Here is a 27,737-nt window from a genome sequence, read left to right as displayed (position 1 = left end):
TCCCCCAACATGCAACTTGCATCACTTACCACAAGAGCGACACTTGCGGACAACTCAATACGCGGGAAGTTCCGAATATTTTTCTTCAGATTTAGGGCGAATGATCTAATTACAACCGAATATCCCACTTTCCATTGCCAGCCCACCCATTTTTTTTGTCCCTTTAATGACCGTGGCCATCATCCTCTGCCTGCTGCTCTGGATCCAACTTGATCAGGGTATCAATTCTCATGATGCTGATGCAAGCCTCTACGGCACTCTTCAGCTGTCGCACCTTGCTGATGCTAGGCTCCAAAACACCTTGCTTCAGCTCATCCACAACCTTGCCACGCATCAGGTCCAGACCGTAGTTCTTGTAGCCTTTCTTTCTGGCAATGGTCTTTTCATCCTCGCTGCCGTCGCCTTCTTGGATACGTTGTGACAGGGCGTGCCGTGATCGAAGCTGGGCAACAAGCTCGGCTCCGTCCTTGGCAGCGTTGACGGCCAAGGTTTTGGGAATGATGAGCAGGGACTGGGCGAATTCGCCGATGGCGAGCTGCTCGCGGGATCCGACGGTGCCGGCAAATTCTTCCAGGTAAATGTGCAGAGCGGTTTCCACGGCACCGCCACCAGGAACAATGCTGCCGCTTTCTAGGGTCCGCTTCACGGCGCACAGGGAGTCATGTACTGAGCGCTCCATTTCGTCGAGGGAGTAGTCATTGGGACCACGCAAAACAATCGATGAAGATGAGTGAGCCTTGGTTCCTTTGATCAGGATGCACTCGTCATCGGAGATGCGCTCCTGGCTGACTTCATCAGCATGGCCAAGGTACGAGGGTTCGTACTTCTCGTCACCATTGAGGTCAGATAGTGTGCTCAAGAGGGTACCGCCAGTGGCCTTGGCAATCCGTCGCAGGTCCTCCTTTTTGCACCTTCTGACACCCATGGCACCGCGTTCGACAAACATCTTGAGTACAAGGTCGTCAATGCCCTTGGTAGTGAGAATGACGTTGGCTCCAGCTTTGAGAATCAGCTCGACTCTCTCAAGAATCATGCCAGACTCGCGGGCCCGGATCTGTTCTAATTGTTGAGGGTCGTCAACAGTGATCTGAACCCCCATCTTCATTCTTTCTTTTTGCAGGTTCATATCCAAAATGGCAATTTTAGCATCCTGGATTCGAGTGGGCATCGCCTGAGAAGCAACGGTGCAATTCAGGGCGTAGCCCTTAATCAGCATCGATTCGCGAGTACCCTTTCCGTGAGCCTTCAGAATGTTGACGGCTTTGACGGGGTACTTCGTCTCGTTTCTGTTGTTGGTGGTCTTGACTGCCTGCATAGCGTCAACGACCATGTCGGCGAAGAAGTCAGAGTCGGCGCCAATAATCTTGCTGGACATGGATGTCTTGGCAATGCTGATGAGGGACTCGCGTCCGAGATTTTCGACCTTGATGCTGACATTCTCGTTGAGATATTTTACAGCTTCTCGGAGAGCCAGCCTGTAGCCGGTGATTATCGTTGTGGGGTGTATGCGGTTCTTCATAAGCTCATTCCCTCGTCGCAGTAACTCGGCTGCAATGAGAACAACTGACGTGGTGCCATCGCCAACTTCCTTGTCTTGTTGCTGTGCTAAGTCGACGAGAATCTTTCCGGCGGGATCTTCGACATCGAGAAGGCTAAGGATGGTGGCGCCGTCGTTGGTAACGGTAACGTCCTACGGGTATGTGAGGGGTATGTTCAACGGCGTATAATGGGCGAATAAGACAACTCTTACACCAATGTCGTCCACCATCATCTTATCCAAACCACTAGGGCCGAAGGAGCTTTTGACAACATTTGCGATTGCCTGGGTAGCGAGGACTGGACCAAAGATTAGCAAAGAACATGGTCGACGGCCACCCCACCGAGGTGTCAAGGGGCCTTACCGTTCTGATCACGAATGTCGGATCCTGATATCTTCTGGCCGCCCAGAAAAAGGGTGCCGTTCCTGGGTTGCTCGAACATAGACGCCATTTCCGTGGCTGTCCAGTTTTTCGGGCAGTATGCGTGGTTTGGAGCTGGCAGTTGTGGTTATCGCGGGTTTTTCGGCCTGCAGGTTGTGTCCTGGAGCCAGCACAAGCTACTAAGCTTCAGTACATCTCCGTCTGCTGCCCCTCGACTTTTTTGCCCGGAAACAGGATTGTTCCGGCTCCGAGATGGCAAGTGGCACAGGGCAACCACGGCCCAGGATGTGCCCTCAGATCAGTGTGCAACACTAGTCTGCTTGTTGGTAGTGGCGCAGGGGCCGGGAGGCAGCCGCGACCTGCGTTCTTCCTGTGTCCAGGCCTGACCAACTACGACAGAAGGGGCGAAGCCCAACGCCCCGATTGGACAGTGCACGTGCGGCCTGAAATTTTGAATGGTGCCCCAAACTGCCCCTCCTTCCAACGAAGGGAAAAAAGAAAGGCAAGCGTCGCGGGGCACATTGACCCCGATGCTGCTCCGACGACCACGGCAAGAGTCACTCAGAATCCCTTATCCTTTCCTTCCCCAAGCAACACTAGGCAAAAAAAACCTGCCTTCTTGAGCCCACGCTTGTGCTTCTGTCGTTGTTCTATTTCCTCGGGAGAATCGAAGCGGTTCATTCATTGGCAATTTATAATTGATTGCGATTATCACAGTAGTTGCCAATTTTCCGCCACCCTGCCGTTCTCGCAAGACATGGACCCCCCCGCTGAACAGTCGAAAAGCGCCTTGAAGAAGGCTGAGAAGCAGGCCAAGCTGGCTGCCGAAAAGGCGGCAAAGGCTGCAAAGAAAGCCTCTCTTCCCGTTGTTGGAGGCAAGAAGATGGACGAGATTATTGGAATTACTCATTCCAAGGCGGAGAACTTCTCCGCATGGTATCAAGAGGTAGTCCTTAAGGCCGAAATGGTCGAATACTACCATGAAATTTCGGGCTTTTTTGTTCTGCGTCCTTTGTCTATGCACATCTGGAGCACTATCCGCAAATGGTTCTCGGGCCATATCGAAGAACTTGGTGTGGAAGAAGCTAGCTTTCCTCTCTTCCTTTCCAAGACGTCGCTCGACAAGGAGAAAGACCACGTCGATGGCTTCGCGCCTGAACTTGCTTGGGTTGAGAGAGCGTACGTATTGGATTGAACTTGCCAACGACTAGAGACGTGTTCTGCAGTCGCTAACAAGCATATAGTGGTGACAAAAAGCTCGATGTTCCTGTCGCCATTCGTCCAACTTCCGAGGCTGTCATGTATCCTTACTACGCAAAATGGATTCGCAGCCACCGAGACCTTCCCCTCCGACTGAACCAGTGGAACTCGGTCGTGCGCTGGGAAGCTAAGCAGACCACGCCGTTCCTCCGAACTCGAGAATTCTTATGGCAAGAAGGCCACACTGCCCATCTGACTGAAGAATTGGCAGGGGAAGAAGTACTGGAAATTTTGGAGCTGTACGCAGGTGTGTACGAGCAGCTTCTAGCCGTACCTGTAGTCCGGGGCAGGAAGACTGAGAACGAGAAGTTTGCTGGAGGATATTATACTACAACCGTCGAGGGATACATTCCTTCCAACGGTAGAGGTATTCAGGGAGGCACGTCCCATTGTTTGGGACAAAACTTCAGCAAAATGTTCGAAATCACAGTCGAAGACCCTCACAACAAGGGTCAGCACGTCCATGTGTGGCAAAACTCTTGGGGCCTGTCCACCCGAGTCATTGGTGTAATGGTCATGGTGCATGGTGATGACAAGGGTCTTGTTCTTCCTCCTCGTGTCGCCCAGACCCAAGCCATTTTTATCCCTGTTGGTATAAACAAGAATACCACTCCTGAGGACAGACAGAAGCATGAAGATCAGATTGAGGATATGCGTGCAACTCTGAAAAAGGCTGGTGTTCGCACGCAGTCAGATTGGAGAGAGGGCTACACCCCAGCCTGGAAGTTCAACGACTGGGAGATGAAGGGCGTTCCAGTGCGACTGGAGTTTGGACCCAAGGATGCCGCCAAGGAAGTCGTTTCCTTTGCTCGGCGCGACACTGGTGAGAAAGGAACCATCCCTATCGCCGACATTGCGACCAAGATCCCTGAGCTCTTGGAGACTATCCAAGCGGACATGTACAAGAAAGCGGAGTCCTCCTTCGCCGAGCACCGCAAGAAGATCACCAAGTGGGAAGACGTGCTTCCCGCCCTTGATGAAAAGAACGTTGTCCTTATTCCTTTCTGCTTGGATGGCAAGTGTGAGGACCGCATCAAGGAACTGACCACGCGCGCGGATGACAACCGAGATGTCCCTGAGAATCAAAAGGTCCCTTCCATGGGCATGAAGAGTCTTTGCATTCCCTTTGAGCAGCCCCAAGGGAGCGAGCTTGTCCCCGGTGAAACTGCCTGCTTGAACCCGGAATGCTCCGGCAAAGCACAGAAATGGGTCATGTTTGGCAGGAGCTACTAGAGTATTTAACAAAGAAGATGATTTCGGCGCTCGGAGTAGCATGTAGTACAAGGAGTCCTGGCATTTGAGGGACAAGGGGAAAAGTGGATGTCTGTCTGATTTTCAATGATTTTGGCAGGGGATATTCACCTTGGGGTAGAATAGATGGATAAAATGACGATGATAAATCCGTGTTGTCTCTAGGTACTGTCTATACTTTGGCTACGCCAGAATTTATAGGGCCATCAACACCACTCAAACTTCTCATTGTCAACCCACTCGACCTCGGACACTGGTGCTTGACCAAACCATCTGAGGCTTGGAATGTTTGTTTGGTCCCGAACAATCAGTTTGCCCTGTAGGTGAGTCATATTTTCCAGCAGTCTTTGCGTCCGCTCATCGGGATTCCACATGTCTACCCTGGAGCAAAGCCAGGCCTGGGCTTCAGTATGAACGAGACCCATGATGGCACCCAATGCCCTTGACAAGTCCTCATCGGAAATATTCTCATCCTCAAGGGCATAATGGAGGATATTCATGACGTTATCCTGGGGCTTTTCCTTGCCCCCATAGAGGATGTTGGACCACAGCATCCAGACGCGGGAACCGGGCGCGTCCGCGGGCGTGTACATGGCCCCATGGACGGTCGGCGCCTCGCCCAGCAGGTAGTCGCACAAGAACCTCTCCCTGGCCATCTGCCACTCGTACGTGGCGAAATCGGGCAGGACCGCCGCCCTCACCGTATACCCCCGGCCGGGAGGATGGGCAATCTTCCTACGGAGAGTCTGCTCGTCCAGCCGGGCGACTTCCTGCAAATTGTCCCCCGTTACGAGCGTGAGCCGGTCGTCGTACGGCGTGGTAAACGGCGCAGTGGGAAACGTCAGGTGTGCGCTGGCAAACGGCACCCACTGGTGGTTGGCGTAAAAGTCCCTGCCAATGTCGGAGAAGAGGATGGAGAACTCGGCGCTGCCGGGGTCCTCGGCCTGCTGGGCGGCGAGGGCCTCGCCGAGCAGGGCCAACATGCGGCCGGCGTAGCCCTGGCGGCGGAACTCGTCGAAGGTGAAGACGCTGGCGACGCCGTGGGCGGTGACGTCCCGGACGGCGCCGGCTGGGTCGCGGACGACGGCGCGCTTGCGGTATGTTTCTACGGCGGAGAGGATGGGGCGGCCGCCCGGGGCGCCGTGGGCGTCGGTGCTGGTGGGATCCGTGAGGATCCACGAGGTGAGGCCGCCGTCTTTGGTGAGCTGGTAGGCGAGGAGGTGCTCTTCTCTGTCGATGTAGGCTTGGGCTGTTAGCCTGTGGCCCCAGATGGGCTGGTGGCGAGTCCAGATGTAGACTCTTTCATCTTTGGTGGCCTTGGTGAGTGTGAGCGACTTGGACGTGGCGCTGGGCAGAGACATGGCTGGAGCTGTGTGGATGTAGAGCCGATGACGAGATGCTGTGATGGTGACGCAAAGGGGCAACGTGAAGAGGTTGACTTGACTGTATAACTCGGTTGCTCGATCGTCAGACGGCGGGGGTAGGGGGGATGTGGGGATGGGAATTGGGGAAGTCCGGGGTATCGAATCTGATCGTGACATTACGAGTCCCTCTGGCCGTGGTGGGTTTTACATGATGGAGAGTGTTGTTCACTTATGCGTGGGATAGGGTGTTTGAGGCATGTCATCATGTCATCCATGAGCTTTGATCTGGTACGTGGGCTTGAGCTTCTTTGCCTCTGATACCTCGATCAACTCGACTTCTTGAGCCACCATGACTGTTACCAGAACAGGAGAATGTAACATATTAAGCTCATGGAACGAACATTGGTCGACTGAACTGGTCGGGTGTGTTTTCCTCTCTCTTTCTTATTTCCCGAACCCATGCGTGAGTCAGTGACCAAGTCTTCTTCAGTTCAGCCAGCCTTATCGGAGCACTTGGCTCTTCCTCAATTCAATAGATGTTTTTCAAAAAGCCTTGGCTTTCATGGCAAAGTGGGGGGTTGCGCTCGGAACTGACTAGTTTGGCTAATGGCGTAAATCTTAGCCTCATCAAATAAGGTGATGCGTCGGTGGCCAAGCTGAAGCCAAGTACGTAAACGGTTAGGGAATACGCTGCAGGATATTTACGCGGCGCAAAATTGTTACCGAACATTGTTTTACAACATTGTAAATGTCATGAAATCTCGTGGCATATATATATGTCGTGATGAGCTCCTGTATTCGCTCTCGTCTTCCACCTAGGAGAGCGTGCCATATTCAAAAACTACCACATACTACAGTCGTATGGCTCAGAGAGACTGGTAACACTTCCATATAAAATAGCTAGACCACTCATCTTATGCGATGGGACCTGGTGTTGTCGGAGACGAATACAAGATCAAACATTTACCATCTCACCCGATTGTAGACAAGGATTGACGACCCAACACACGGATGTATTGTCGACATGACAAGGCGTGATATATCCACGGCGTTGAACTTGCCAGTACCTTTTTCGAGTAAGACTCATGCCACCTTGATAGGTTGTTTTATCCAGTGTTTTATTCAGTCTTCACATACTGGCAACCAAGCCATGTGTCAACGGCATCAAGAAACGACATCACCAGCAGTGCATACAGGCGCACAAATTAATCCTCGACAATTAAACCTCTCCCGACCGCGAAATATAGATATTTGCTTTTTCCAGGGTCGCATATTTAGTCCGTTTCGCCGGCATCATCAAGCCCGTCTTACACGACGGTAATGTCTGTTTTGTTGACCTGGTGTATCATGCCCTCTCTCTACGCGACGCTTCACATCTTCCCTCCCGGTCTCGCCACGGAAGCCGCTGGCAGCTAGACCCGACACCCTCGACATAACCCGGCAATAGTTCCCGGCGTGCACTATGACCTGGGACGGCAGCGCGCCGGTTCTTGCGTCTCCTTGGCGGGAGTGTGCAGGCGAGGTGCACACAGGCGAGCATGAGATGTGCCCAACGAGATTTTGTCGGATGTGCTCAAGGGAATGTTTGAGGCTGTGTCAATAAATTGTCCTAATGGACATGTGCCGAACAAAGATAGATGAGGAGATGGCGGGCAGCCCAAAGAATGCTGCGAGTCCCGACAGGTGTGGACGCGAGGACGTCCATGACAAGATTGTTGGCCCAAGTACCTAGGCATGTACATATCGTCTGTGGACGCATTTCCAGCGTCCAGACTCGCGTATCTAAATAGAAATGGTGGACGAGCCAGCTGTATCATCTCTTTTTTGCGCTGCGGAATCGTGTACTCGCCGACATGGGCTCGCAGGTTCACAACTACCAAGAAATTGACGCGTCGCTTACAAGAACAGTTCTGCAGTGTAATTTGGTACAAATTAAACTATTAAAATCAGATGTCGTGGCACAGCACCTACATAGGCAATCTCAGCGAACGTCATTATATTAAAAACCCGCTAGTCACCTACGCATACGAGCCAGTGAACAAAATAGACAAGGTGTCCGAGTGACAAACGGGTAGAGAAGCAAAAAAGGAAGAAAGACAGAAAAATGAGAGAGAAAATTGTTTCCAAGCCCATCATTGAATGCTTAGATCAAAATAGATACCGCGGTATTAGTTGGATCCATAACCATGTAAGGAATGCTTCCGTCATCCATGTCTCGGCTAGTAGCAAGAAACTCAACCTCCAATTTCCTAAGCTCATTGTAGAACCGCTCGCTAATGGCCCTGATTTCTTGGTCGGCCCTGTCGTTGCCATAGTGCGCCCTCCACTGGGATTGCGCAAACGTGATGAGGCTGCGATCACTGGGTACCTTGAAACTAAGCAGCCAGGGAATCTGTACTGACAGCAGCCACTGCCTCTGCCGGCCGATGGGGAGCGCCTCGACGAGGTTTTTCTCAGTATACTTGTTGAGATCGTTGATGTTTTCGGGCATTTTGCTGCAGAGACAGGGTGGTTTGGCGAGGACAAAGGCTTGGTAGAAGTTTTGGAGATAGTTGACGGCGGTGTGGAACGGCGCCGCAATGTGAATGCTCATGGTGACGACATCGCACAGCTGGTCCAGGGTCCCGATGGTAGGAAAAGTCTTGATGAACCCGTTTGTCTGGACCTCCTTGGACCAGTCCATGATGTATTGGTCTTGCTGCACCATCTTGTCATCCTTGTAGTAGGTTCGGAGCATCGTCATGACGTATTCACGAATGCAGGACCACATGGAGACCATGTTCTTGCCGTAGGCGTAGTTCTTGTACTTGGCGTCGGACAGGCCCTGTGTCGTGTTGGGAAAGCCTCGTCTTTTCAAGTCGTTGGGGATGTAGCTCTGCACAAAGTCAAAGTTTTCAAACTCGTAACGGATGAACTGATACAAGTAGTCGGGCTTCAGGCCGACCAGGTCCTTGATGATTTGAGGCACAAGGGTCGATCTGGCCGCGGCGTTGAGAGAGAGAGTCTTGTACCAGTGCGGCTCGAGTAGCTTGTACACAATGTGGTTCATGGGAATGGTGCGATGCGTAGCCACAATCAGGGATTCCTCAATCATGTGCGCGCGGGTCAGATGAACGCCGACTTCGTGACGAATCCAGTCGGAGACCTGAGCGCACGTCTTGGCATATCGCCACGGCCAGTCGCTTTCTTGCCGGTCGGTTGGGTCCGAGGGGAGCCTCCTTTGGTTAAAAATGACGACCGAGCTTGCCATGTTGACCTTGTAGTCGCAGACAATGGCAACGGGGTGTAGTTGGCCATCTGGATGAAGCTGAAACAGCGTCACGGCCGCACATGCCCAGCTGTCGGCTGATGAGCGTTCCTTGTGGTGTAGCTCTTCGTTGGGCTGAGCACCAACGGCTTTTCGAAAATAGCGGCAGTCTTGGACGAAGAGTGAGCTTGGGTCGGTGGCACCAAGGGTTTTGGCCCAGTCGTCATATCCGCCTCGCCCTGCCTCGGCGATAAACTCATCCAACAAGTCCTTGGGGATCTTCTCGATCGTAGTAGGGTTAGTCCCTGTAAAGGACTGATCAGCAAAGCGGCGATCGCCATACCAGTCCGCCAAGAGACCCAGGTTGGCTCCCTGCTCGATATCTGTCCCAGACTTGCGGTGGAGCTTGTTGTATGTTTCGTAGGCTTTAATACTGTATCCTTGATTCGCCGCATCGCTGACGTTTCCATTGGCAAGATCAAGAAGCCATGTAGCGGTCTTTCCCAGAAAGCTGTCAGGAATGACTTGCTTGATTAATATTTCAGTCTCTGCAAGACCCAGAGCATTGAAAATCTTCAACAAGGAAACTTGATTATCCTTTGGAATGTCTTGAAGGTGGGGAGGATACCGTGCAACAGTACCATCAGCGTTTTTCGGGTACGGCGAGTATTGGAAAAGGCCCCTTTTAGTCGAAAGATCTGTGTATCGAGGCAGCGTTGATTCAACTTGCATGACATCAAAGTAGGATTCGTAGCTAGACCGTATTAACGCGCGTGATTACAGCTAGCTGTGAGCCACCAAGTCTCACTCTTACCTTCGCTCAATTCGACTGTAAGCATGGGTCAATGCAGCCTGGGTTCCAGAGTATGTCCCCTTTGTGATGTTTCCTCCACCAAGAACTGGCGGTTTCTCCAGGTGCTCTGGGTTTGGCTTGGCGTACAGCTTCAACTTGACCAGTTCGGTATCGAAGACACCAGGATCGATGTCGACAAATGGTACATCTTTGATATCAGTTTCAAGTTCCCTTTTGCGTGCATCAAGGGATGGATGCTTCAGAATTTCATTTGGTTCAGGAATCGCCGGAGCATTGGCCGGCCGCAGCGGTAGATCAACTCCAGGAATAGGCATCTCCGTGGTTGAAAGAGTTCGTATTAATCTTTCTCAAGCTCGGCTGGATACACCTCAATGGGAGACAGGTTGTCGATTTGCGAAACAGCAGTGGAGAGAATGCCCGCAGAAGGAATTTATATTTGGTCACCGCCTCCTTCACGTTTCTTTTGGCTTTACAGCCCTACAGCGAGGGCGCACGGCACAGGGGGCACGAATACCGTGTCCCAAAATCTGACGTACGGTGAGAAGATGCCAATACGGAGGCCAGGGAAAGGTTACAGACGGCATGTGCTTGATGGCAACCATGCAGCCGTCAGCCTGAAACCTGAAATCCTATTCGCAAAAAGAAGAAGGGGACGAAAACGATGGCAGCGTCAGTCACATGGCTGCCATACTGTTGATTCCATGCTGCTGTACTCGTCAGACTTTGCAACTCGCTGTTTTCGCTCATCGCACAAAGTCGCACAGCGGAAAGCCTCGTTCAGCTCCTTTTCATTGTTGGCTTCTCCTTTTGACCTCGAGTGTCAGCGCCACGAACAGTGGAGGGTGGACATCTCTCCATTGCCACCCAGATGGCAATGGGATGGAAAGCAATGGCAAATCAACCACTCCTTGTAACTCACGATAAGACGTTACAACAGCCGAAACCAGTATCTGGCGTAAAGTATTTTCCACATTCAGACAAGGCTAAACTCAAAGCCAGGAGATTCCGGCCGTTTGCACTCTGAAAGAGCTTTACGGCAAAATCCTCGTCGAGTCCGGTGCTCAGTCCCTGGCGGCGAAGTGAGCAGGCAAACTGAATATCTACAACGATGTGTGCATCAATAGGCATGGCACGATGGAATCAGCCTAGTTGCCGAGTCGGCAACGTATAGGTTGGCCAGTTATCAACGCCGAACCGGGGCCGTGGCGATATGGCCATCAAGTCGGCATTTTCAGAGAGCCACCGCATCCAAATTTAGGGTGCTCAGCTGCAAAGTTAGATCTGGCAACGTGACTACTCCAGACGGTTTTGGCATGAGCCGCTGGCGTAGATGGCGGTTCAATGTTGGCTGGAGTTGTGGGGCCAAAGAATCTTGCTGTGGTTGAGGAAGTCTGAAGCACCACGACTACTGACCTATTAGGTACCCAGGTACCTAAGGTAACCAATCAGTCATCGATTGACAACTGGAGGACGAAGAAGAAGAAAAGAAGAACAGAGGAGAAAAATGCCGGCCAGACACGGACAGGTGGGGAGGGCATCTGGCACCAATTGAAAAAGGGCACCGACAGAACAAATGAACGCGGAAGTCACTACCCCGACGCTGGCGCTGCGCGGACGCCGCGAAGCCGTCAATAGACGTTCCTGGTCATTCTGGTCCCAGGCCGTGCATCGCACGTGACTTGTAAGCGCCTGCCGACAAACTGTACACCACCGCAAACTACAATCCGAACCTCGCGGTAATACTTCTGCCGAGAATGAAACAAAGCCACGAGAGTGGACGTGCATACATGTGTAGCGCCGGTGTCGCGGGCCGATTGCCCTCGATTTTCCCGCCCCCCCCGGTTGAACCTGGATTTAGCCTGCCGGCTCGAGATGTGCCGTCCGGTTGTTGTTGCCTACCGGAGAAACCCACACCGGGAACGCCACGCAAGACCAAAGTCATCATGGAGGAGGCGCAGTAACATAGCACCCAAGAAAAGGATGGGATAAGGGTTAAGAAAATGAACTGTGGCCGTAATTGCCAAGAGATCTCGAATAACTGGGCTAAAAATATCAGCTCATGCAGGGACTTGCCAAGGACACCAAGTCTAGCCACAACGCGCTGATTCCATCTTCACACCCTGAGCCAGAAAGTAATGGAATCTCAGATGACCGATGGAAGATGAGTGAATGTAGACACCCCCAGATACATGAAATGGGACTACGTACGTACCTAGGTAGTTGAAAGGCGGAACTCGTGTTTCGGCACCGCTATGGTGGCACCCACACGTGTGTACGTGAATACGCCTACACTGCCATAACCCCTGACTCTACAGCTCCAACGTGTATTTTTCGTATGCCTGCTAAAAAAAAAGGCTGCTTGCTGTCTTTCCCCCATCTTGTTACTGAGTACAGTTCACTGTTCGCGGGGCGGAGGGTGTGTGCTGAAATATACAAGCCCAAACCGTCTGACTGCGCATCGCGGAGACAGATTTTAGAGCGACCGTGGCACCTGAGTCGAGTAGTAGTTGCAGAATGGATACAGCACTGCCAGCATTGCTGGTACATTGGCAATCTTAACCAAGACCGGAGCCATACTTGACAGCTCTGTAGGATCTCTTGCACGTGACTGGTAAGACAAAAACATGAGAGTCGTGACCTCTTACTCGCCGCGTGTGTCATTGCCAATCTATACGTACTGAAAAAGTCTATGTATAAATTCATTGTTCGTAGCACGTGTGACTTCGGTTGCTCCAAGCCTTGGTCAAACTACCTGGAAGGCCAGATCCTGCAACAATTCATAAAGAGTGAGGAGCCTTGCGAGTAATGGCATAAGGGAGCCCCGAGTCTTGTAAAACAATCCTGCCACAATTCATTCAAGACTTGTGTGTATTTTTGCAAACGTTTACGGAGAAGCATCGGGTTGAGAGACTTTTGAATACAGACTTGCTGGTGCCTGCTCAATTTCAACGTGGAAATACTTGGCAGAAGTAACAGTTTCCACTTTGTGCTTACGTGCCAAGTGCCAACCCATCTCGAGACTGATCGGCGGCTCATGCTAACGGTATGGCTGAACGAGTGAAGTGGGGGTCGTAAACTTGGCGACTTTGCCAAGCAACAATATACTTACACTGGAAACACGTCCAAGCCTTGCATACTGCGGCATAGAGTCGTGAACGAGAGATGACACGGGGCGGAATGGCGGTCCGACGCTCGTCGGCGTGTAGTCAGCGCTCAGCAATCTGCACAGACTGCCTTGCTGTATATAGTCATCTATACTCCGTAAGTTTCACTGCATGCATGCGCATGCATGAAACCCGTCGCAGAAAAATACGCAAATGGGTAGTGTTCTCGCGCCCCGGATATGCGTGTTGGAAAAGTCGGGATTCTCATGTTACATTTAGAAGCAAACCCGATGAATGCGACAGGCAAGACCAACTCGGCCGCATCGGTTCGTTTCACTGTGCCCTGCCGACAATGTCACCATGGTCGGAGAGACGTCGCATCAAGCCACAGCGCGAATTAGCCTCACTTTTATTTCACAGTTGACCGTGGATATCCCCTAGAAGGTTTTGTTTCCTGTGTCTCGAGTGCGACCGTGAAGGCGGCGGTGAAGGCGGATAAACCTGCGTCTTCAGCTTTTGTCCGGGTCAGGCCGCGAGATGCTGCTCCACCCTATTCCAGCGAGAGCCGGACTCGAGTCTATTCCTGGGGATGGCTTGCCAAGTCTGGCAGCCTTCCGGGGGGTGTGTCTCGTAGTACTCCGGAACGAAAAGTTTGTTCTAATTTTCCCGGTTGGTGTGAAGGTTCGGTCGACAAGGTCCGAAATTAAGGCTCGGCATCAGAGATCCACCTTTTCGATTTCCGGGTGCCGAACATGTCGTTGCTTCAAACTGCCACGGCGAAAGGAAGATCCATGTACAACGTATGGCAGGGAGAAGGCGGGATTGATGTCGTAGGTAAGCCTTCATGCGCAATACGAATTGAATTGACGGTTTGCAGCACCTCTCAAGCCCGGAGGAGTTGCCAATTGCAGTGGGCATACCAGTGGCGGCTTATGCTGGTCTGACATCAATGCCTGTTTGTGAATGAATGGCTTGGGTCATGTGGCGTCTTCAGTCGACGGTTTTCTTTGCAGGTCCAAATAGGCAAATAATACGGCGAGCTTTGGCAAAAAAGAAGGACAAAAAATTCTGCAATTATACCGGCCCACGTGGACCTCAACCCCAGGAGTTGGCACACCGCCTAACTCCCATTGCTGGTGTCAGGTTGGATCTGGTACTGATGGTCTGGACGGTGAAGCTGGTCAAGGCCTGTCTCTGGCGACTCTGAGATGACCATGCGGTTGCCAATGGGTTACAGGGGACTCGAAATGAGTGCCAGATGGGCGGCAAACGTGGTGCAAGTGGTACTACCACGGCACTGATGGCGACGCGTGGTTGATGGACAGCCGACTTCCCGAGGCATGATGGAGGCGAAGGGAGGCGTTTGCCTTTGCTCGACGGGAATAGATTGCCAAAGACGCGCCGACGATACTGTTGGCTCGGGACCCCACTTCTCTACACCTTTCAGGACCTCTTAGGCTAAAGGTCGGCATCTGCATCGAGGTTAGTCCTCGCACACAGCAGAGCGGGCCATTTGAGCCAGGCGTCTTGTCTCGTCCGAGTGGACAATCGTCAAGGCACCAGCTAATAAGTCGGCTGTGAGCCGGATCAGCACAAGCTTAGATCGAGAATTGTCTGTAGAACCGCCGTTTACCGGTTGACCCAAGTGCCTATCTACGTCGGTACGTACATAGGTCAATGTTACCAGGCTTCACGACCACAGTCGCTAACCCCAGGTCGGCGCTAGCTTGTTGCCCCGCTGAACCTCAGGTTGCTCTAGACCCTGCCCCAGTGACGTTCAAGTGCTAGAGGTACGGGCAAATTAGCCCCAATTCAAACGGTTGTGGTCTTTGGGTCGTTTGCCCAGTGTTTCCTACGACGTACGGTTTACGATTTCGTGAGTTTGTTTCACCGAGTCTGGGCAAAAAAAAATCCAGGCAAAAAGCTAATCTGTATAGGCCGCGGACAGGCCGCGGTGGTGTGTGCTGTCCGTAACTGCTTGGATGCACGGTCGAGGTTCTGTCGTCACCTTGCTCAGCGATTCTACAGGCCGGCATTCTTGGAAAGGACTGATGGCTACCGGTATCGGTACTTATCGTAAGAGAGTCGTCAGCTCGCCGGCGCGGCTCAAATTGGACCCCGTCGGCACATGTCAACGCCCCTGCCTGTCACAATAGTCATATCCTTCCTTTGGGGAAGCCTATCAGACCGAACCGCCCCCATCGTTGGTGGCATCAGCCATCGAACAGGACAGACATTAAACCTGGGTGCGGCCTGGCTCATTCGCCAAATGGGTCACAGAAGACAGAATACTACCAGGCAGTATGTTGGCAGGGGCAGAATGACCACCTGTCAGCATCCACTCGATACTGGCTGTCCTCTAGCTTTCAACCCCTTCCCCCGTTGTCAGAAATCTCCTGTGGGAGGATCCACTCCATAGGGCTGATATGAGAGTCCTGCATATGCCAGGCGCGTGGGCATGGAGACATCTGGACTGGAGACTTCATGTTCGCCCAACTACCATGAGTGGCCCCCGACGTGGCGGTCCTGTTGCTAGTCACTGCCACTCGTGGCCAATAGCTTCTCTCTTTGGTCGCCGGGGCTTCATCCCATGCCTATCTCTTGGGCCTCGAAGCACCAATGACACGTACAGACGGCGCATAGAGACATTAGTTCTCATCAGTCAACCTGTCCCATTGCGTCCATTATGGAATGGTGGCCCTCCTATTCCCCTGCCTGAGTAAGTCATGTACAAACTCACTCAGCCCACCCCCATCTGAAGGTTGCCGACTGTAAGGTTACAGTGGTTCCTCCCGTGGCTGGCTCAGCCCCCGAGATTCTGGCTATCCTGGCCCAACTGCCTAAGATGTGACGGAAATCGGGTTTCATTTGATGCGTGGCAGTCTGCGCTGGAAAGGGTTTAAAAAAAAGACGTCGCGGCATGGCGTCTTCTCCAGGTCCCCAGGTTTTAGCATTATACCTACTTTGTAATCCTTCTCGGGGCAAATACCCCCGTCCAATGTTTCCTCTTTCTTGGCTTCGCATGTCGATTTATACTCGTATTCCCCATTAATTATTCGGTACTGGCTCTAATCGTCTATCGGGATGCCTGACGAGTCTCCAGTATCAGATACGCAACAACTCGACCAGTGAGCCAAACACTGCTTTCCAGAAAAGTTCCATCGTTTTGTTAACCCCCCTTTTCTGACCACTGTCCTTTGCTAGAAGTTTACATAAAGGAAACTTAATGATGAGCTTTCCTATCACCAAGCGAAAGCGCGCGACGCGTGCCAAGTTCGCCAAAGTACGGACTGGATGTGTCACTTGTAAGTCTTGAGCGTTTTCATCAACGTACACAACTCTGTTTCGCTCCCTGTTCAACGTTCCATCAATAGTAAAACTGTTAGACTAACATTCACTGTAGGCAAGTAAGAACAATGTGCTCGTATATCCGCCCGCTTGTCCATATACTAATACACACCACAGGAGACGACACGTGAAATGCGATGAGACAAAGCCGGCTTGCAAAAACTGTATCAAATGGGCAGGGTTTTGTGGTGGCTACGAGCCTATCCTCAACCAACCCAAGTCGCCCGCCAAGCAGGCTTTTGTGACACCGCGAAGTCCCGAAAATGACGGCACATCATCCCCTGAAGAGCTAGATCTCAGTCTGTATGATTGCGGCTATCAACTTCAACTCCCTGAGAATCTCTCCCCTCCAGAATCAATCGATTCCCAAGCCAGCTCTCACGGATATACGAGCTACCAACCACAGCCTACAGGACACTATTTCACCGTCCCAGACACCCGTTCAACGTTCGACGACACATTCTGGACCTTCGAACTTCCCCGTCTCGCTCATGATAACCCCGCAATTCGCTATGCCAACATGGCAGTTCATGCTCTCCTTTTTGCCAGGGGCCATACTCTGGCACGGGCCGGAAAAGTCACCGAAAGGGACCACTACGGAGAGGCCTTATCTTGCCATGGGATTGCACTGCAAGAAGCCAGGCAGGCGACGACGGGGTACATAGACCTCCGTGAAGCAGTCATATGCTGCATGTTCTTTGTCATCTTCGAGACAATAAATGGGGACCAGGAGGCCGCACAAGCGCATCTGCAAAGCGGCCAAAGGATTTTAGAGGAAATTGACCCTGAATACAACGGCGCCGAAAGGTTTCGCGAGGAGCTTCGAAACGTTTTACAATTCCTCGCCCAGCAAGCTCGGGAGTCTGGGCTCGATGAAGCTAATCAGCGCGGAGGCGACGAGGGCGGCAGCATATTGGATACACTCATGGTATGATGGGAATTTTGCCTGTCTCCCTGAATGCGGGCTACTACTCTCTACCTTTTTTTTAAACCATCTTCTCTCACAAGCGCAGTGTGACTTTTGCCGTTATAAACACCAAAATATGTTTTATTTCGGGGTGGAGAAAACCAGGCTCCCTAATGGGCTGGCCCCGAATTCAGCGGGAGCTTTAGAAGGATCAAAAGACGGAGAATAGTTCCAAGCGCTGTTGATTTAGATGAAGCAGACATTATTTATTGCTGGAAAGATTTCCACGTAATGGCACCGATTCTGAGAAAACCTCGTCATTGTTTCTGCAACTTGAGAGCTGATGCTGCCTCGTGAACTCTCCAGACCAGACACACGACTCATTGCCATGGACGGCCCCTGAGAATTGTGCCGTACTTTGATGAATATTGAAATTCCGTCTCTGAGGCTACATATGTAGCGTGACTCCATTGTGGAACTTCCTAGATGGGTTTGCTTCCAGTTTCCTCGGTTCATCCCGAATCCCAAGGGACTGGACCAGCGGAGAACCCCCATTGCAGCCTTCTGTGTGTAACGCTTGTTCGTGGAAAAGCCTCAAGTGCTGTTACACAGCTTTCTACACTCTTACAGCTCCAAGATGTTTCCCGACTCCGATGCTGGGATGCTCAAGCCAGAATGCACACCTCTTGCCGTATTCGTTCAAGGGCGGGGCATATGAAGTCAGAATGAGTCACGTCCGTGCTGATATTTTTTTTGGATATGGCTGGATTGTGCAGCTGAAGGGCATACTGGAATGCAACGGTTGCGTGTAGCCTGAAATAAGCACCGAGGGTGGCAGCTGTCTGGTGCTCGGTAGGAGGATCCTGGATAACTACCGTCGACATGTAATCGGGACGGGGAGTCGGAAGAGCGGAGCTCCAGAGGCCCGACACCGCCGACTAGCTGTGGTGGATCAACCCTAATGTGGCATGGATTGACGCTTGCATTGAGTCTGGCTCTTGCCAGAGAGCCAGTCACACGGCATGGCCAAGGTGGTCATAGTGGAGTCAAGTCTCTAATCATTGAACTGAACGACCAGACGGGACATTGAACGAGGGGCTGTCAGACGTCAATCCCAACTCCAGAGTTCTCGCATCAGTACGCGACCACACGCGCCTGTCGGTGGCAGTCCCGTCAACCATGGCCCTGCGTCTGCCCCCGGGACTGGTTCCCTCCGAGGTAGCCTTTCTATGTGAAATGGAGCTCGTGACTGTTGTTCCGAGACAGCGGTTAGAGAGCATCCATCTCCTCGCGGTACGTGCAGCTGCGCCGTCGCGTCGCCATCGCGAGTCGCATGGGCCGGCGAATCGACCCCGGCCAGCCAATTCTCAACGCTGTCCCACGATGACAAACTAATGCAAAAACTCAGGGCCAAACGCCTCAGCTGCGTCCACCCAGAAGAAGCAATCTCCCGCTCTGGCTCGCGCTGCTGCTCAAAAAACAACGCCGCGCCAACATCGTGCCGCCGCCGTGGATGCATCCCGACTCCCTCCGCGACGTCATCCACCACGAAACCAAGGTCGACACCAAAGGATGGGCTCCACCGCCTCCGCCGCGCTCACGCGCCGATTCTCTGGGAAACGCTACACGCATAAACGCCTTCTCTGGCAAGGAGACCATTCTCTCTCCGCCGTTTCTACCGTCGTGTACGGCCGACGCGCCGTCTGGGGCTTTGCCCTATCACTGGTTTGAGTTGGCAGAGATGCTGCTCGCCCACGCAGGCGATGATATTGCTTCGGCGTCGGAAGTGCGGTCGTTACTGAGGGACCTGCAGGAGGTTCGGGCGGCCAAGATGAGGAGCAGTACGGCGCAGCTGGAGAGTGGTGTTGATGGAGTGATGAGCCTGAGGGGCGTGGGGGCCATGGAGCTGGCCGAGAGCAGGGGATTTGTTACGGGCGTAGTGGAGGGTGTGAGGACGATTGGGGCAAGTGCTGAGGCCATGAGGCGAGAGGAAGAAGAGCAGGGACGGGATGATGGAGAGGAAAGCGACGACGATATGGGATTATGAGACACATGGCTTGAAGTTCCGAGAGCTGTTGGAACCTCTGTTGGCGATTGCTTGTCGTTGGGGCTGATTATTGAGCCGTGGACGGACAGACTTGTTCCGCGCCCAGTTATCCCCCGGGCGTGCGCTCGAAAGGTGGCAATTGGGCAAGAATTGAGCAAGGCATGGCGAGGCGGTAAACCAGCAGGTTTGCTCGGAAATATAGGTGTGCCATGGAGATCGAAGTTATCTCTCTAATTGGCATTGCGGCTATGTAAGACTGCGACATCAAACAGCAGGGAGAGCCATGATCGATCCAAGTTCGTCGAGGATATCAGCTCTGCGATGAGCATGACGCTGGCGTGCAATGTCATCTACGGGCAAGCACAATAGCACATGGTTAGCAAGATCATCTAATCACCCCGTGTGCGTCTTTGCAGTCGTTCTACTCACGGCTTATTCACATCCCCGTTGCTCCTAGGGGGAGCATGGCAACATGGAGGGAAAGGAATTAAAGTGAAACAAGCATTTTTAAAGACATAATAGCCATTTGACCCTTTCGGCAGCTTATCATCTATCGAATGAATGATGAGCCAGCCCCCTACCCACATATACCGTCGTATTGTTGAAAACAGAGATAACAATGGACTTGGTCACTGGGCTATACCGCTCGCACCAGTTCATCAAACCATTCTTGGCACGGTTGAGTTCCTCAAGATCTATGCTGCTATTGCCGGCGAAGCATCTCCGGTGTCGGAGGTTCTTTGGAAATCTGCTTGCGTTCTTAGCAGGCGTCGGTGCCACGTCGCTGTCGATTTTGTACTAGGTCATGTTTGGAAATATCTCCTCTCCAGCTCCTAGTTTATTGTATGTGAATTGGTATACCCCGTTCCCATAACTGCTGTCGAGCATCCAGCAGGCGGTCGTGAGGGGTTAAAGCAACAGAATGAAGAGCCTCAGGCTAGTTGTAATGAGAGCCATCGCGCCCGTTGGTGTTGTGGCGTACAGATATCCCGGGTGAGGATCTGAAAACCTGTACGTGGTAAGTTGTTACATGACTGTTTTGCAACAAGTTTCCTGTTTTCATGTAGGGGCTTGAAGAATTTCCCGGCGTCGACTCAGCATAATCCGTGATCCATCGTTGCGGGACATCCCAGAAAACATCAAGGCGGGCATTATCAAGTCGATTTCATACAGCTGATTTCGCGCAATTTAGTATGCTTATTTGTTTGGTTATTTGTCTGCTCAAGTTCACCGATGTGAGAACTACTAGTAGGTACGAGGTGGTCGCGTCCATCCCTGGTGGATTGCACAGTCCCTGTTGGTAGTCGCGTGCCGACCTGACGGGCATGCTTGAAATGCGGGGGCTGATATCTCGTGCTCAGACACCATTGGCCCCAATGTCCCCACCACTAGGGCTAGTGTCCGTCAAGCATCTGCACCCAGCAACCCAAGCACCCCATCCATTCATCTACCCGTAGGTGGGCAACTAAACAGTCAGTCAAGGAGACTAGATCCAAGTGGAGACAGTTGACGCTTCAGGCTATCGCTAAATTAGGCAGGTTACCAGTGCTTCCTTCTGCACTTCCATTTGCATGTGCTGTCGTCACCTCACCCGCCTGCCTTGTGTTTCATTACATACTTAAGTTTACCTCCTGTCCCGTCATCCCACAAGCTCAAGTGCTCTGATCAACGCCCGCAGATACTTAAGCTGCGCGTCATTGAACCCCGTGTCTACTGAACCAGAAAACTCTGACCCAACATGAAATTGTCTCAAGTCTCGGCACTTGTGGCATGCGTGCCTGCAGCCACTGCCCGCTTCGTTGAGCTCATGGAGGCCGACCACGTTGTCCTTCGCCCTGATGAGCCAACCTTCCTGATCGAAACCGCCCCCGGCAAGACGCAGTGGGTGACGGAAGAGCAGAAGTGGGAGCTTAGACGAGTAAGTACACGCCATTTGCAACCACGCACATACCTGAGATGCACCACCTTGGTCGATGGCTAACACTCCGTTGTCTGCTCGTGATAGGATGGCCAACGCTTCATGGATATCACCGCCACCAAGGACTTGGGCAGTCAAGGCCTGCGAATCAAAGAATCTGTAGAATTCCCAAAGAAATGCGTCAATCAGGAAGAAGTCAAGAGTTTGGCAAAGAACCTTGATACAGCACCAATGAAGGCCAACCTCGAAAAGCTATCCAGCTTTCACACACGCTACTACAACTCCGAATGGGGCCTAAAGTCGTCAGACTGGGTGCTGGAGAAAGTCAATGAAATGATCAAGGAGGCTGGCGCCGACAAGACGGTTACCGCCCAGAGCTTCCCTCACACCTGGAAGCAGCATTCCGTAATTGCGACTATCCCGGGACAGACCAACAGCACCATCGTCATTGGTGCTCACCAGGACTCCATCAACTTGTGGCTCCCCATCCTCGCTGCCCCTGGAGCCGATGATGATGGCAGCGGAACCGTTACCATCATGGAGGTCTTCCGAGCTTTGCTAAAGTCCAAGGATGTCGTGCAAGGCAAGGCTATCAACACCATCGAGTTCCACTGGTACAGTGCCGAGGAAGGAGGTCTGCTGGGTAGCCAGGCTATTTTCCAAGAGTATGAGAAGCAGAAGCGCGACGTCAAGGCCATGCTGCAGCAGGACATGACTGGTTACGTCAAGGGCACTTTAGACGCAGGTCTCCCGGAGAGCGTTGGTGTCATTGTCGATTTTGTTCATGCTGGCCTGACCAAGTTTATCAAGACAGTCATTGAGCAGGTATACATATCATCATTCGTGTCCGTCCTGGATGACCTGAAACTGACAATGTTGTAGTACTGTGCTATCCCTTGGGTCGAGACCAAGTGTGGCTATGCTTGTTCTGATCATGCTTCAGCTTCCAAGGCTGGATATCCGTCAGCTTTTGTTATCGAATCGTCCTTTGACAAGTCTGACCCCAACATTCACACAACTTCTGACCTCATAGAGTATCTTTCATTCGACCACATGCTACAGCATGCTCACATGACCCTTGGCTTTGTTTACGAACTTGGCTTCCACAATTTTGCAAAGGCTGTCGAGGGTGAGGGCGAACTATAGGGTGCTCGCTGATGCCCGCCGGAGAAGGAGATGGATACATGGAAACTAAACATTACGTTGACCGAACGTATCGTCAACTTGTAAACTTGTGAAAATTGGGCTTTGTTTCGTAAGACTTGGTATTTTGGAGGCTTGGTCTTGCGCACAAACAAGACCCCCTATATAACGCCCGGTTGATGCATGCCTCTTTCCGGAGATGCTCTAACGAGGCAATGTCCATCTTGAAAATATATATCCAAACGCCAATCAATTATGCATGATTTTTTCCCTCTATGATTGCATCCAAGTAAGCCGTCATGGATCCCTCCCACCGGTATATACGAACCCATCACTGAGCCTGGCCACCGTTGGGTGGCGGTTGCTGTTGAGCCCCCCAGCCGTGCTGCCCATTCTGTTGCTGCATCTGGCTCATCAACGCCGCTACAAATGCAGGATTGATAATTGTGTTTGGAGCGCCCGCCTGGCCTTGACCTTGCGCTGGCCAGCCTGGAGGAGGAGGTGGAGGCGGCACAGGATATTGTCCTGGGGCCGCTTGTGATTGTGGCCAAGCGGGGAGCTGGAAGCCAAAGTTGGGCATGACTGGCGGAGCAGCTGCTTGTTGTGTAGCAGGCTGACTAGGTATCTGTTGAGAATTCTGCTGGCCGCCCTGGGGAGGGAGGGAATAGCCATCTCTCGACGTGTTTCCGTATCCGCCCCGACCGCCTCCCCTCCCTGCTCCTCCTCTGCCTCGACTACCTCGGCCTCTGACATCTCCGCCGCGACCACGTCGGAAGCCAGGTCGAGGGGCGGGCTCGTACGATTCACTAGGCGCGAGTCCGTCGCCAAAGCCGGGAGGTCGAGCCAACGGCTTGTACGGGCCGTCGTCATCATCGTAGTTTAAACCAGCGTCTGCAGAAACCTCCTGGCTCAAAGGATGCGGTCCCCTGGCCGCGCCGCCGGCCTTGTCTTCATTTTTGCTCCTCCACTTGTCCTTCTTCTTCTGTTTCAGCGCCCTCTTGTACTCTGCTTCCTTCTCGTCGTCGGAAAACTCCATCTCGTCGTCGCCGACTTCCTCGTCGTGGAAATTACTCGCGTCCGAGCCCTTGGCGTTCCTTAGCGGCTGGGTAAAGACGTACGACGCGTGGTCGACGGGGTAGAAGACCTTTGTGCCGACTTCCAGGGCTAGGTCTTTGATTTCCTGCTCGGAAGAAAAGTACACCGTGTACATGGGCTGCAGGACCTTGCCGATGGTTTCTGCGACGGCGCCGATGACGGCGCGCTCGGCGGTGCAGAGGGCGGATCCTGTGTCGAGGACCTGGTATTCACCTGGGGTGATTGCCTTTACGAGCACGGTGTTTTCGACAATGTGTTCGATCGAGCCGAGCTCTTCGATCTTCATCTCGCTGGTGATGGTGATGTCTGGCTTGGGGACGATTTCTTCTGCGATTTCATTCTTGGTGCGTAGTCGGGCTGCACTTGACCCCTTGCCGTGGTCGCCCTCGTCGTCGGAGCCGCCTTCTGCTTCCATGAGGAGGCGGGCGGTTTCTTCGACGCCGAGGAGCTCGTAGCCTTCGTTGTCGGAGTCTTCGTCTGACGAGTCTGAGCTACTTGACTCCGAGGACGATTCGTATGGGGAAGAGTCGACTTCCCATTCAGGGTGTTCGCTTTGGTCGTTTTGGAGGGCGACTGCGTTGGTTTGCGGTTGGGGTTGCTCTGGTGCATTGTCGGTGCTGTCTAGGCCGCCGATGGCGGCTTCGAGCGCGCCGGTTAGAGATGATGGGCTGTCGGGCTGGTCGATGATCATTGCGTCGGGTTCTTCGGTCGCTTGAAGCGCGGCTGTTGCGACAGTAGTGTTGAGCCCCTCGGTCTTGTTGTCGCTTTGCTTGGGTTGAGAGGTCCCGTGTGGCTCTGATGAAGCAGGTGGTGCTTCTGTCGCATCGACACTAGCTGCAGCTGCCAGGACATCTGCTGGGAGAGGCGGTAATGTCTCATTAGGCTTGGCTTGCCCCAGGCCAGGGATTTGAAAGCCAGACATCTTGGTGGTGGTGATGTGCCGGAAGACCAGCTTCCAATGGTTCCACGAGTCGCAGCCGGAGATTGGCGCTGACGGAGATTGATTGCGAGAGGTAGGTTTGCAGCGGTCTGTACAAAGGCTTTTGAGAGTCGGAACAAACTACAGTTACAGATGTAAATGCGCCAACTGATGTCAAAATAAAAACAGCAATGATAAATGGTTGGTTTGCCAAAGAGGATTCAATAAGCTGCAAACTCGTCACCAAAATTGGACCTAGCGAAGGAAAAAAAAAAAAAAACCAAATGTCGTCAATAGGTCACCCAGTAAGTCGGTGGGTCCTCGGTTTGCATTTTCCGCCCCACCTCACTACAGCCCGTCCGGAACGGCCTATATGTATGTACATGGAACTAAACTCCCAACCGAATGACGACACCTCTCAACATCCATTAGTTTCATGGCTCGTTGCTGCTCGCAATCATGGCGCCCAATCCTTCGCCACCACAGCGAAATTTTGAGCATCCGGCCTCAAGCCATGCTAAAAAGAAGTTCGTCCAACTCACATTTTAGTTTGTCCATGCCTTGCTCCCCTTGATTCGTATGCATTGGCTCATGGCGCATGTGAAATGCTAACTTGGCTTGTTCTGATAGGCGCAACGGCCCCTATCCAATCCAGCCCATCACTGCGTTTTACGTCTTTTTCGCCGCTGGCATGATTGCAGCTCTTTATGCTCCGATCCAGGATTGCGACGAGACGTTCAATTACTGGGAGCCGGCGCACTACCTGTCCCATGGATATGGCCTGCAGACATGGGAGTACTCACCAGACTTTGCTATCCGGAGCTGGCTTTATGTCGGGCTTCATTCGATAGTCGGCAGCGTCCGTAGATTGCTGCCCCAGTCGTCAAAGGCAAGCTTGATAACGTTGCAAAGTGTGTTTTATCTTTGGCCTGACTATTTTAGGTGTCTGAATTTTACTTTATCCGCTACGGCCTTGCCTTTGTTTGCGCCCTCTGCCAGACTGTCTTGTTCAAAGTCATCAGCCTTACTATGAACGGCAGAATCGGCATGTTCTTTTTAATATCGACTGTCATCTGTCCTGGAAACTTTCACGCCAGCGCGTCATTCTTGCCATCCAGTTTTGCAATGTACATGTGTATGCTTGGTGCGGCGTCATTTATGAACTGGCGCGGCGGTATCAAGACTGCACACGGGATTTTCTGGTTTGCTGCTGCAGGGATTCTTGGATGGCCCTTTGCCTCGGCACTCTGCGCTCCTTACCTTTTGGAAGAGTTCGTTCTTGTCCTTTTCAGCGATAAGGATGCTTTCATTGAGTCCATTATTCGGTTCTTCCGTGGCGTGATTGCCGGGTTGATAGTTTTGGTGAGTGCAAAAAAAAAGAACCCGTGATGCGGTGCTATGCAGCAGCCCAGGACTAACGTGCTGCAGTTCTTTGACTTCTTGATCAACCTCTTCTTTTACAAGAAGATTGCTGTGGTCAGCTGGAACATTGTCAAGTACAACATCTTCTCATCAACGGGCGGCCCCGATTTGTATGGGACCGAACCTTGGACATTCTACTTCAAGAACCTGGCACTCAACTTCAACATTTGGTTTGTCCTGGCACTATTGGCACTGCCACTATTTTTACTCCAAAAAGTCATTTCACCATCGGGACAGGGCTTCCAGTCCGGTCTGCGTACCGTCGTGTTTGTGACGCCATTCTATATGTGGCTAGCCATCTTCACAGCACAGCCTCACAAGGAAGAGAGATTCATGTATCCAGTGTATCCGTTTTTGACTCTCAATGCCAGCATTTCTCTTCACATCGTCTTGGCAGCGGTTGGAAGTACTGACCCGAGCACGATTGCTGGAAAGATTCCTGCTCGACTGAAGTTGTTGGCCGTCAGCGCTGTGATGCTTTTGGCTTTAGATGTCAGTCTTGCTAGACTTTACGGCATTTACTCGGCATACTCTGCCCCGTTGCGTATTTACTCCAGACTGTGGCAATCTAGCCACGGCCAAACACCAGTGGGCAGGGAAGAAGATATCGTGTGTTTCGGAAAAGAGTGGTATCGCTTCCCCTCGTCTTACTTCCTGCCACGCGATATGCACGCCAAGTTTATTCGGTCTGAATTCCGCGGTCTTTTGCCTGGCGAATTCTCTGAAGCGAAGATTGGGTTCGGCTTCTGGAGTGGTACGTGGCTTCCAACGAGTGGCCTCAACGATCGAAATGAGGAGGACCCTGGCAAGTACGTCGACATCAGGGCATGCTCGTTCCTAGTCGACACCCAATATCCTCTGCGAACTGAGCCCTTGCCCCCGAACGAGCCGGACTACATAGCCGACAAGGACACGTGGGAGGTTGTCCAGTGTAAACCGTTCTTGGATGCTGCGAACACGCACATCTTGGCAAGGACTTTATGGGTTCCCGAGCTTGAGATTATACCAGAGAAGTTTAGAAGAAAGTGGGGGCAGCATTGTTTGATACAGCGTAAGAGGGTCTAAGGAAGGTTGAAGTGAGGATTGCATTAGTACACTGGTGACTCCTCTGTTGATAGGAGGTAGGTATCTGGATTGTAGATGAGGCATAAAGCACACAGAAAGTGTTAGACGCAATGCAGTAGCAACATGGGTTTGAGGAAAAGAACCCCAACTCGTGGCAAGATTGAAGAGTATTTCATTTCAACTTGATACTTGTGTGTGTTGTGGACGGCGGAGATGCGCCCAGAATGCCGCAGATATGGAACATGCATATTCGGGTGCTGATTGGCACTGATGCTGGGAATATCTGTGTCTGGTGCATGTCGAAGACGAGCACTGGGTAAAAAAAGAAGTTGCTGCGGTCTCATCGAGCCAATTATGGGTTCGTTGAACTAGAGTCAGAACTTGGCCATCTGGTTGCCAAGTGGCGCTGCTCGAGGGTCAATCGAGTTCGGCGCAAACCGCCCGTGGGCCAACAGCCCGTACCCTACGTAGCAGCGGCGTCATGATGAAATATCCATGATGACGATGGAGGACACGAAGAATGTCTGAGGCAGGTTTCCTTGTTGCTGCCGGGTCCGCATGCCGCACCCCCCATCCATGATCCAGAACCGCCTTGGCAACTTGGACCAGCGGAAGGTGACGGATGAGGTGGGCATCGGCGGCATCCATCGTGACCGACACCCGCAACACGGTCTGCGACGGTACAGAGGCAGCTGCCGACGATTTTTTCAACGACTCCCGCCGCCGGCCCACGGCCACCTTGGCCGCATGGCCACCCGAGTCCATTCAATATTGGGCTGCGATTTATCGCCTTGGCATGGCGGGAACGTGAGGGTTTTGCGCCATACTACGAGTTGTCTTTGCTATGGGCTGCCGCTCTGCTGGCTCTGTTGTCTCAAATGCCACACTGACACGGTTCTCATTCGTCATGGATG

At 52.4% G+C, this 27,737-nt stretch overlaps 9 protein-coding genes across 9 annotated transcripts; 5 read left to right on the top strand and 4 right to left on the bottom strand.

Moving 5' to 3' along the window:
• Nucleotides 1-163: 163 nt before the first annotated feature.
• Nucleotides 164-1,989, bottom strand: cct1 (T-complex protein 1 subunit alpha; the record flags this gene model as incomplete). Its single annotated transcript, XM_014692943.1, has 3 exons — nucleotides 164-1,690; nucleotides 1,751-1,836; nucleotides 1,902-1,989. The coding sequence occupies 3 exons, from the start codon at nucleotides 1,987-1,989 to the stop codon at nucleotides 164-166; spliced, it is 1,701 nt and encodes a 566-aa protein (XP_014548429.1).
• A 687-nt stretch (nucleotides 1,990-2,676) lies between these two features.
• Nucleotides 2,677-4,412, top strand: G6M90_00g021170 (uncharacterized protein; the record flags this gene model as incomplete). Its single annotated transcript, XM_014692944.1, has 2 exons — nucleotides 2,677-3,098; nucleotides 3,164-4,412. The coding sequence occupies 2 exons, from the start codon at nucleotides 2,677-2,679 to the stop codon at nucleotides 4,410-4,412; spliced, it is 1,671 nt and encodes a 556-aa protein (XP_014548430.1).
• A 224-nt stretch (nucleotides 4,413-4,636) lies between these two features.
• Nucleotides 4,637-5,791, bottom strand: G6M90_00g021160 (uncharacterized protein; the record flags this gene model as incomplete). The annotated part of the gene is made up of 1 exon (XM_014692945.1): nucleotides 4,637-5,791. One exon carries the CDS (start codon nucleotides 5,789-5,791, stop codon nucleotides 4,637-4,639), a length of 1,155 nt encoding a protein of 384 aa, XP_014548431.1.
• A 2,146-nt stretch (nucleotides 5,792-7,937) lies between these two features.
• On the bottom strand, nucleotides 7,938-10,169 carry LOX5 (Linoleate 9S-lipoxygenase 5; the record flags this gene model as incomplete). The annotated part of the gene is made up of 2 exons (XM_014692946.1): nucleotides 7,938-9,795; nucleotides 9,856-10,169. The coding sequence occupies 2 exons, from the start codon at nucleotides 10,167-10,169 to the stop codon at nucleotides 7,938-7,940; spliced, it is 2,172 nt and encodes a 723-aa protein (XP_014548432.1).
• Nucleotides 10,170-16,043: 5,874 nt separating this feature from the next.
• Nucleotides 16,044-17,241, top strand: G6M90_00g021140 (uncharacterized protein; the record flags this gene model as incomplete). Its single annotated transcript, XM_066129867.1, has 3 exons — nucleotides 16,044-16,087; nucleotides 16,164-16,242; nucleotides 16,363-17,241. The coding sequence occupies 3 exons, from the start codon at nucleotides 16,044-16,046 to the stop codon at nucleotides 17,239-17,241; spliced, it is 1,002 nt and encodes a 333-aa protein (XP_065985654.1).
• Nucleotides 17,242-18,393: 1,152 nt separating this feature from the next.
• On the top strand, nucleotides 18,394-19,261 carry PSF2 (DNA replication complex GINS protein; the record flags this gene model as incomplete). The annotated part of the gene is made up of 2 exons (XM_014692948.1): nucleotides 18,394-18,507; nucleotides 18,623-19,261. 2 exons carry the CDS (start codon nucleotides 18,394-18,396, stop codon nucleotides 19,259-19,261), a joined length of 753 nt encoding a protein of 250 aa, XP_014548434.1.
• Nucleotides 19,262-20,999: 1,738 nt separating this feature from the next.
• Nucleotides 21,000-22,325, top strand: LAP1_0 (Leucine aminopeptidase 1; the record flags this gene model as incomplete). The annotated part of the gene is made up of 3 exons (XM_014692949.1): nucleotides 21,000-21,179; nucleotides 21,267-22,004; nucleotides 22,062-22,325. The coding sequence occupies 3 exons, from the start codon at nucleotides 21,000-21,002 to the stop codon at nucleotides 22,323-22,325; spliced, it is 1,182 nt and encodes a 393-aa protein (XP_014548435.1).
• A 328-nt stretch (nucleotides 22,326-22,653) lies between these two features.
• On the bottom strand, nucleotides 22,654-24,339 carry naf1 (H/ACA ribonucleoprotein complex non-core subunit NAF1; the record flags this gene model as incomplete). The annotated part of the gene is made up of 1 exon (XM_014692950.1): nucleotides 22,654-24,339. One exon carries the CDS (start codon nucleotides 24,337-24,339, stop codon nucleotides 22,654-22,656), a length of 1,686 nt encoding a protein of 561 aa, XP_014548436.1.
• A 456-nt stretch (nucleotides 24,340-24,795) lies between these two features.
• alg9 (Alpha-1,2-mannosyltransferase alg9) lies at nucleotides 24,796-26,823 on the top strand (the record flags this gene model as incomplete). Its single annotated transcript, XM_014692951.1, has 4 exons — nucleotides 24,796-24,863; nucleotides 24,967-25,195; nucleotides 25,279-25,698; nucleotides 25,765-26,823. The coding sequence occupies 4 exons, from the start codon at nucleotides 24,796-24,798 to the stop codon at nucleotides 26,821-26,823; spliced, it is 1,776 nt and encodes a 591-aa protein (XP_014548437.1).
• Nucleotides 26,824-27,737: the final 914 nt, after the last annotated feature.

The sequence above is a fragment of the Metarhizium brunneum genome, chromosome 1 (assembly GCF_013426205.1).
Source record: "Metarhizium brunneum chromosome 1, complete sequence".
In the NCBI taxonomy this organism is placed as follows: Eukaryota; Fungi; Ascomycota; class Sordariomycetes; order Hypocreales; family Clavicipitaceae; genus Metarhizium; species Metarhizium brunneum.
The sequence above is the reverse complement of the archived record's forward strand: the minus strand, read 5'-3'. Positions and strand labels throughout refer to the sequence as shown.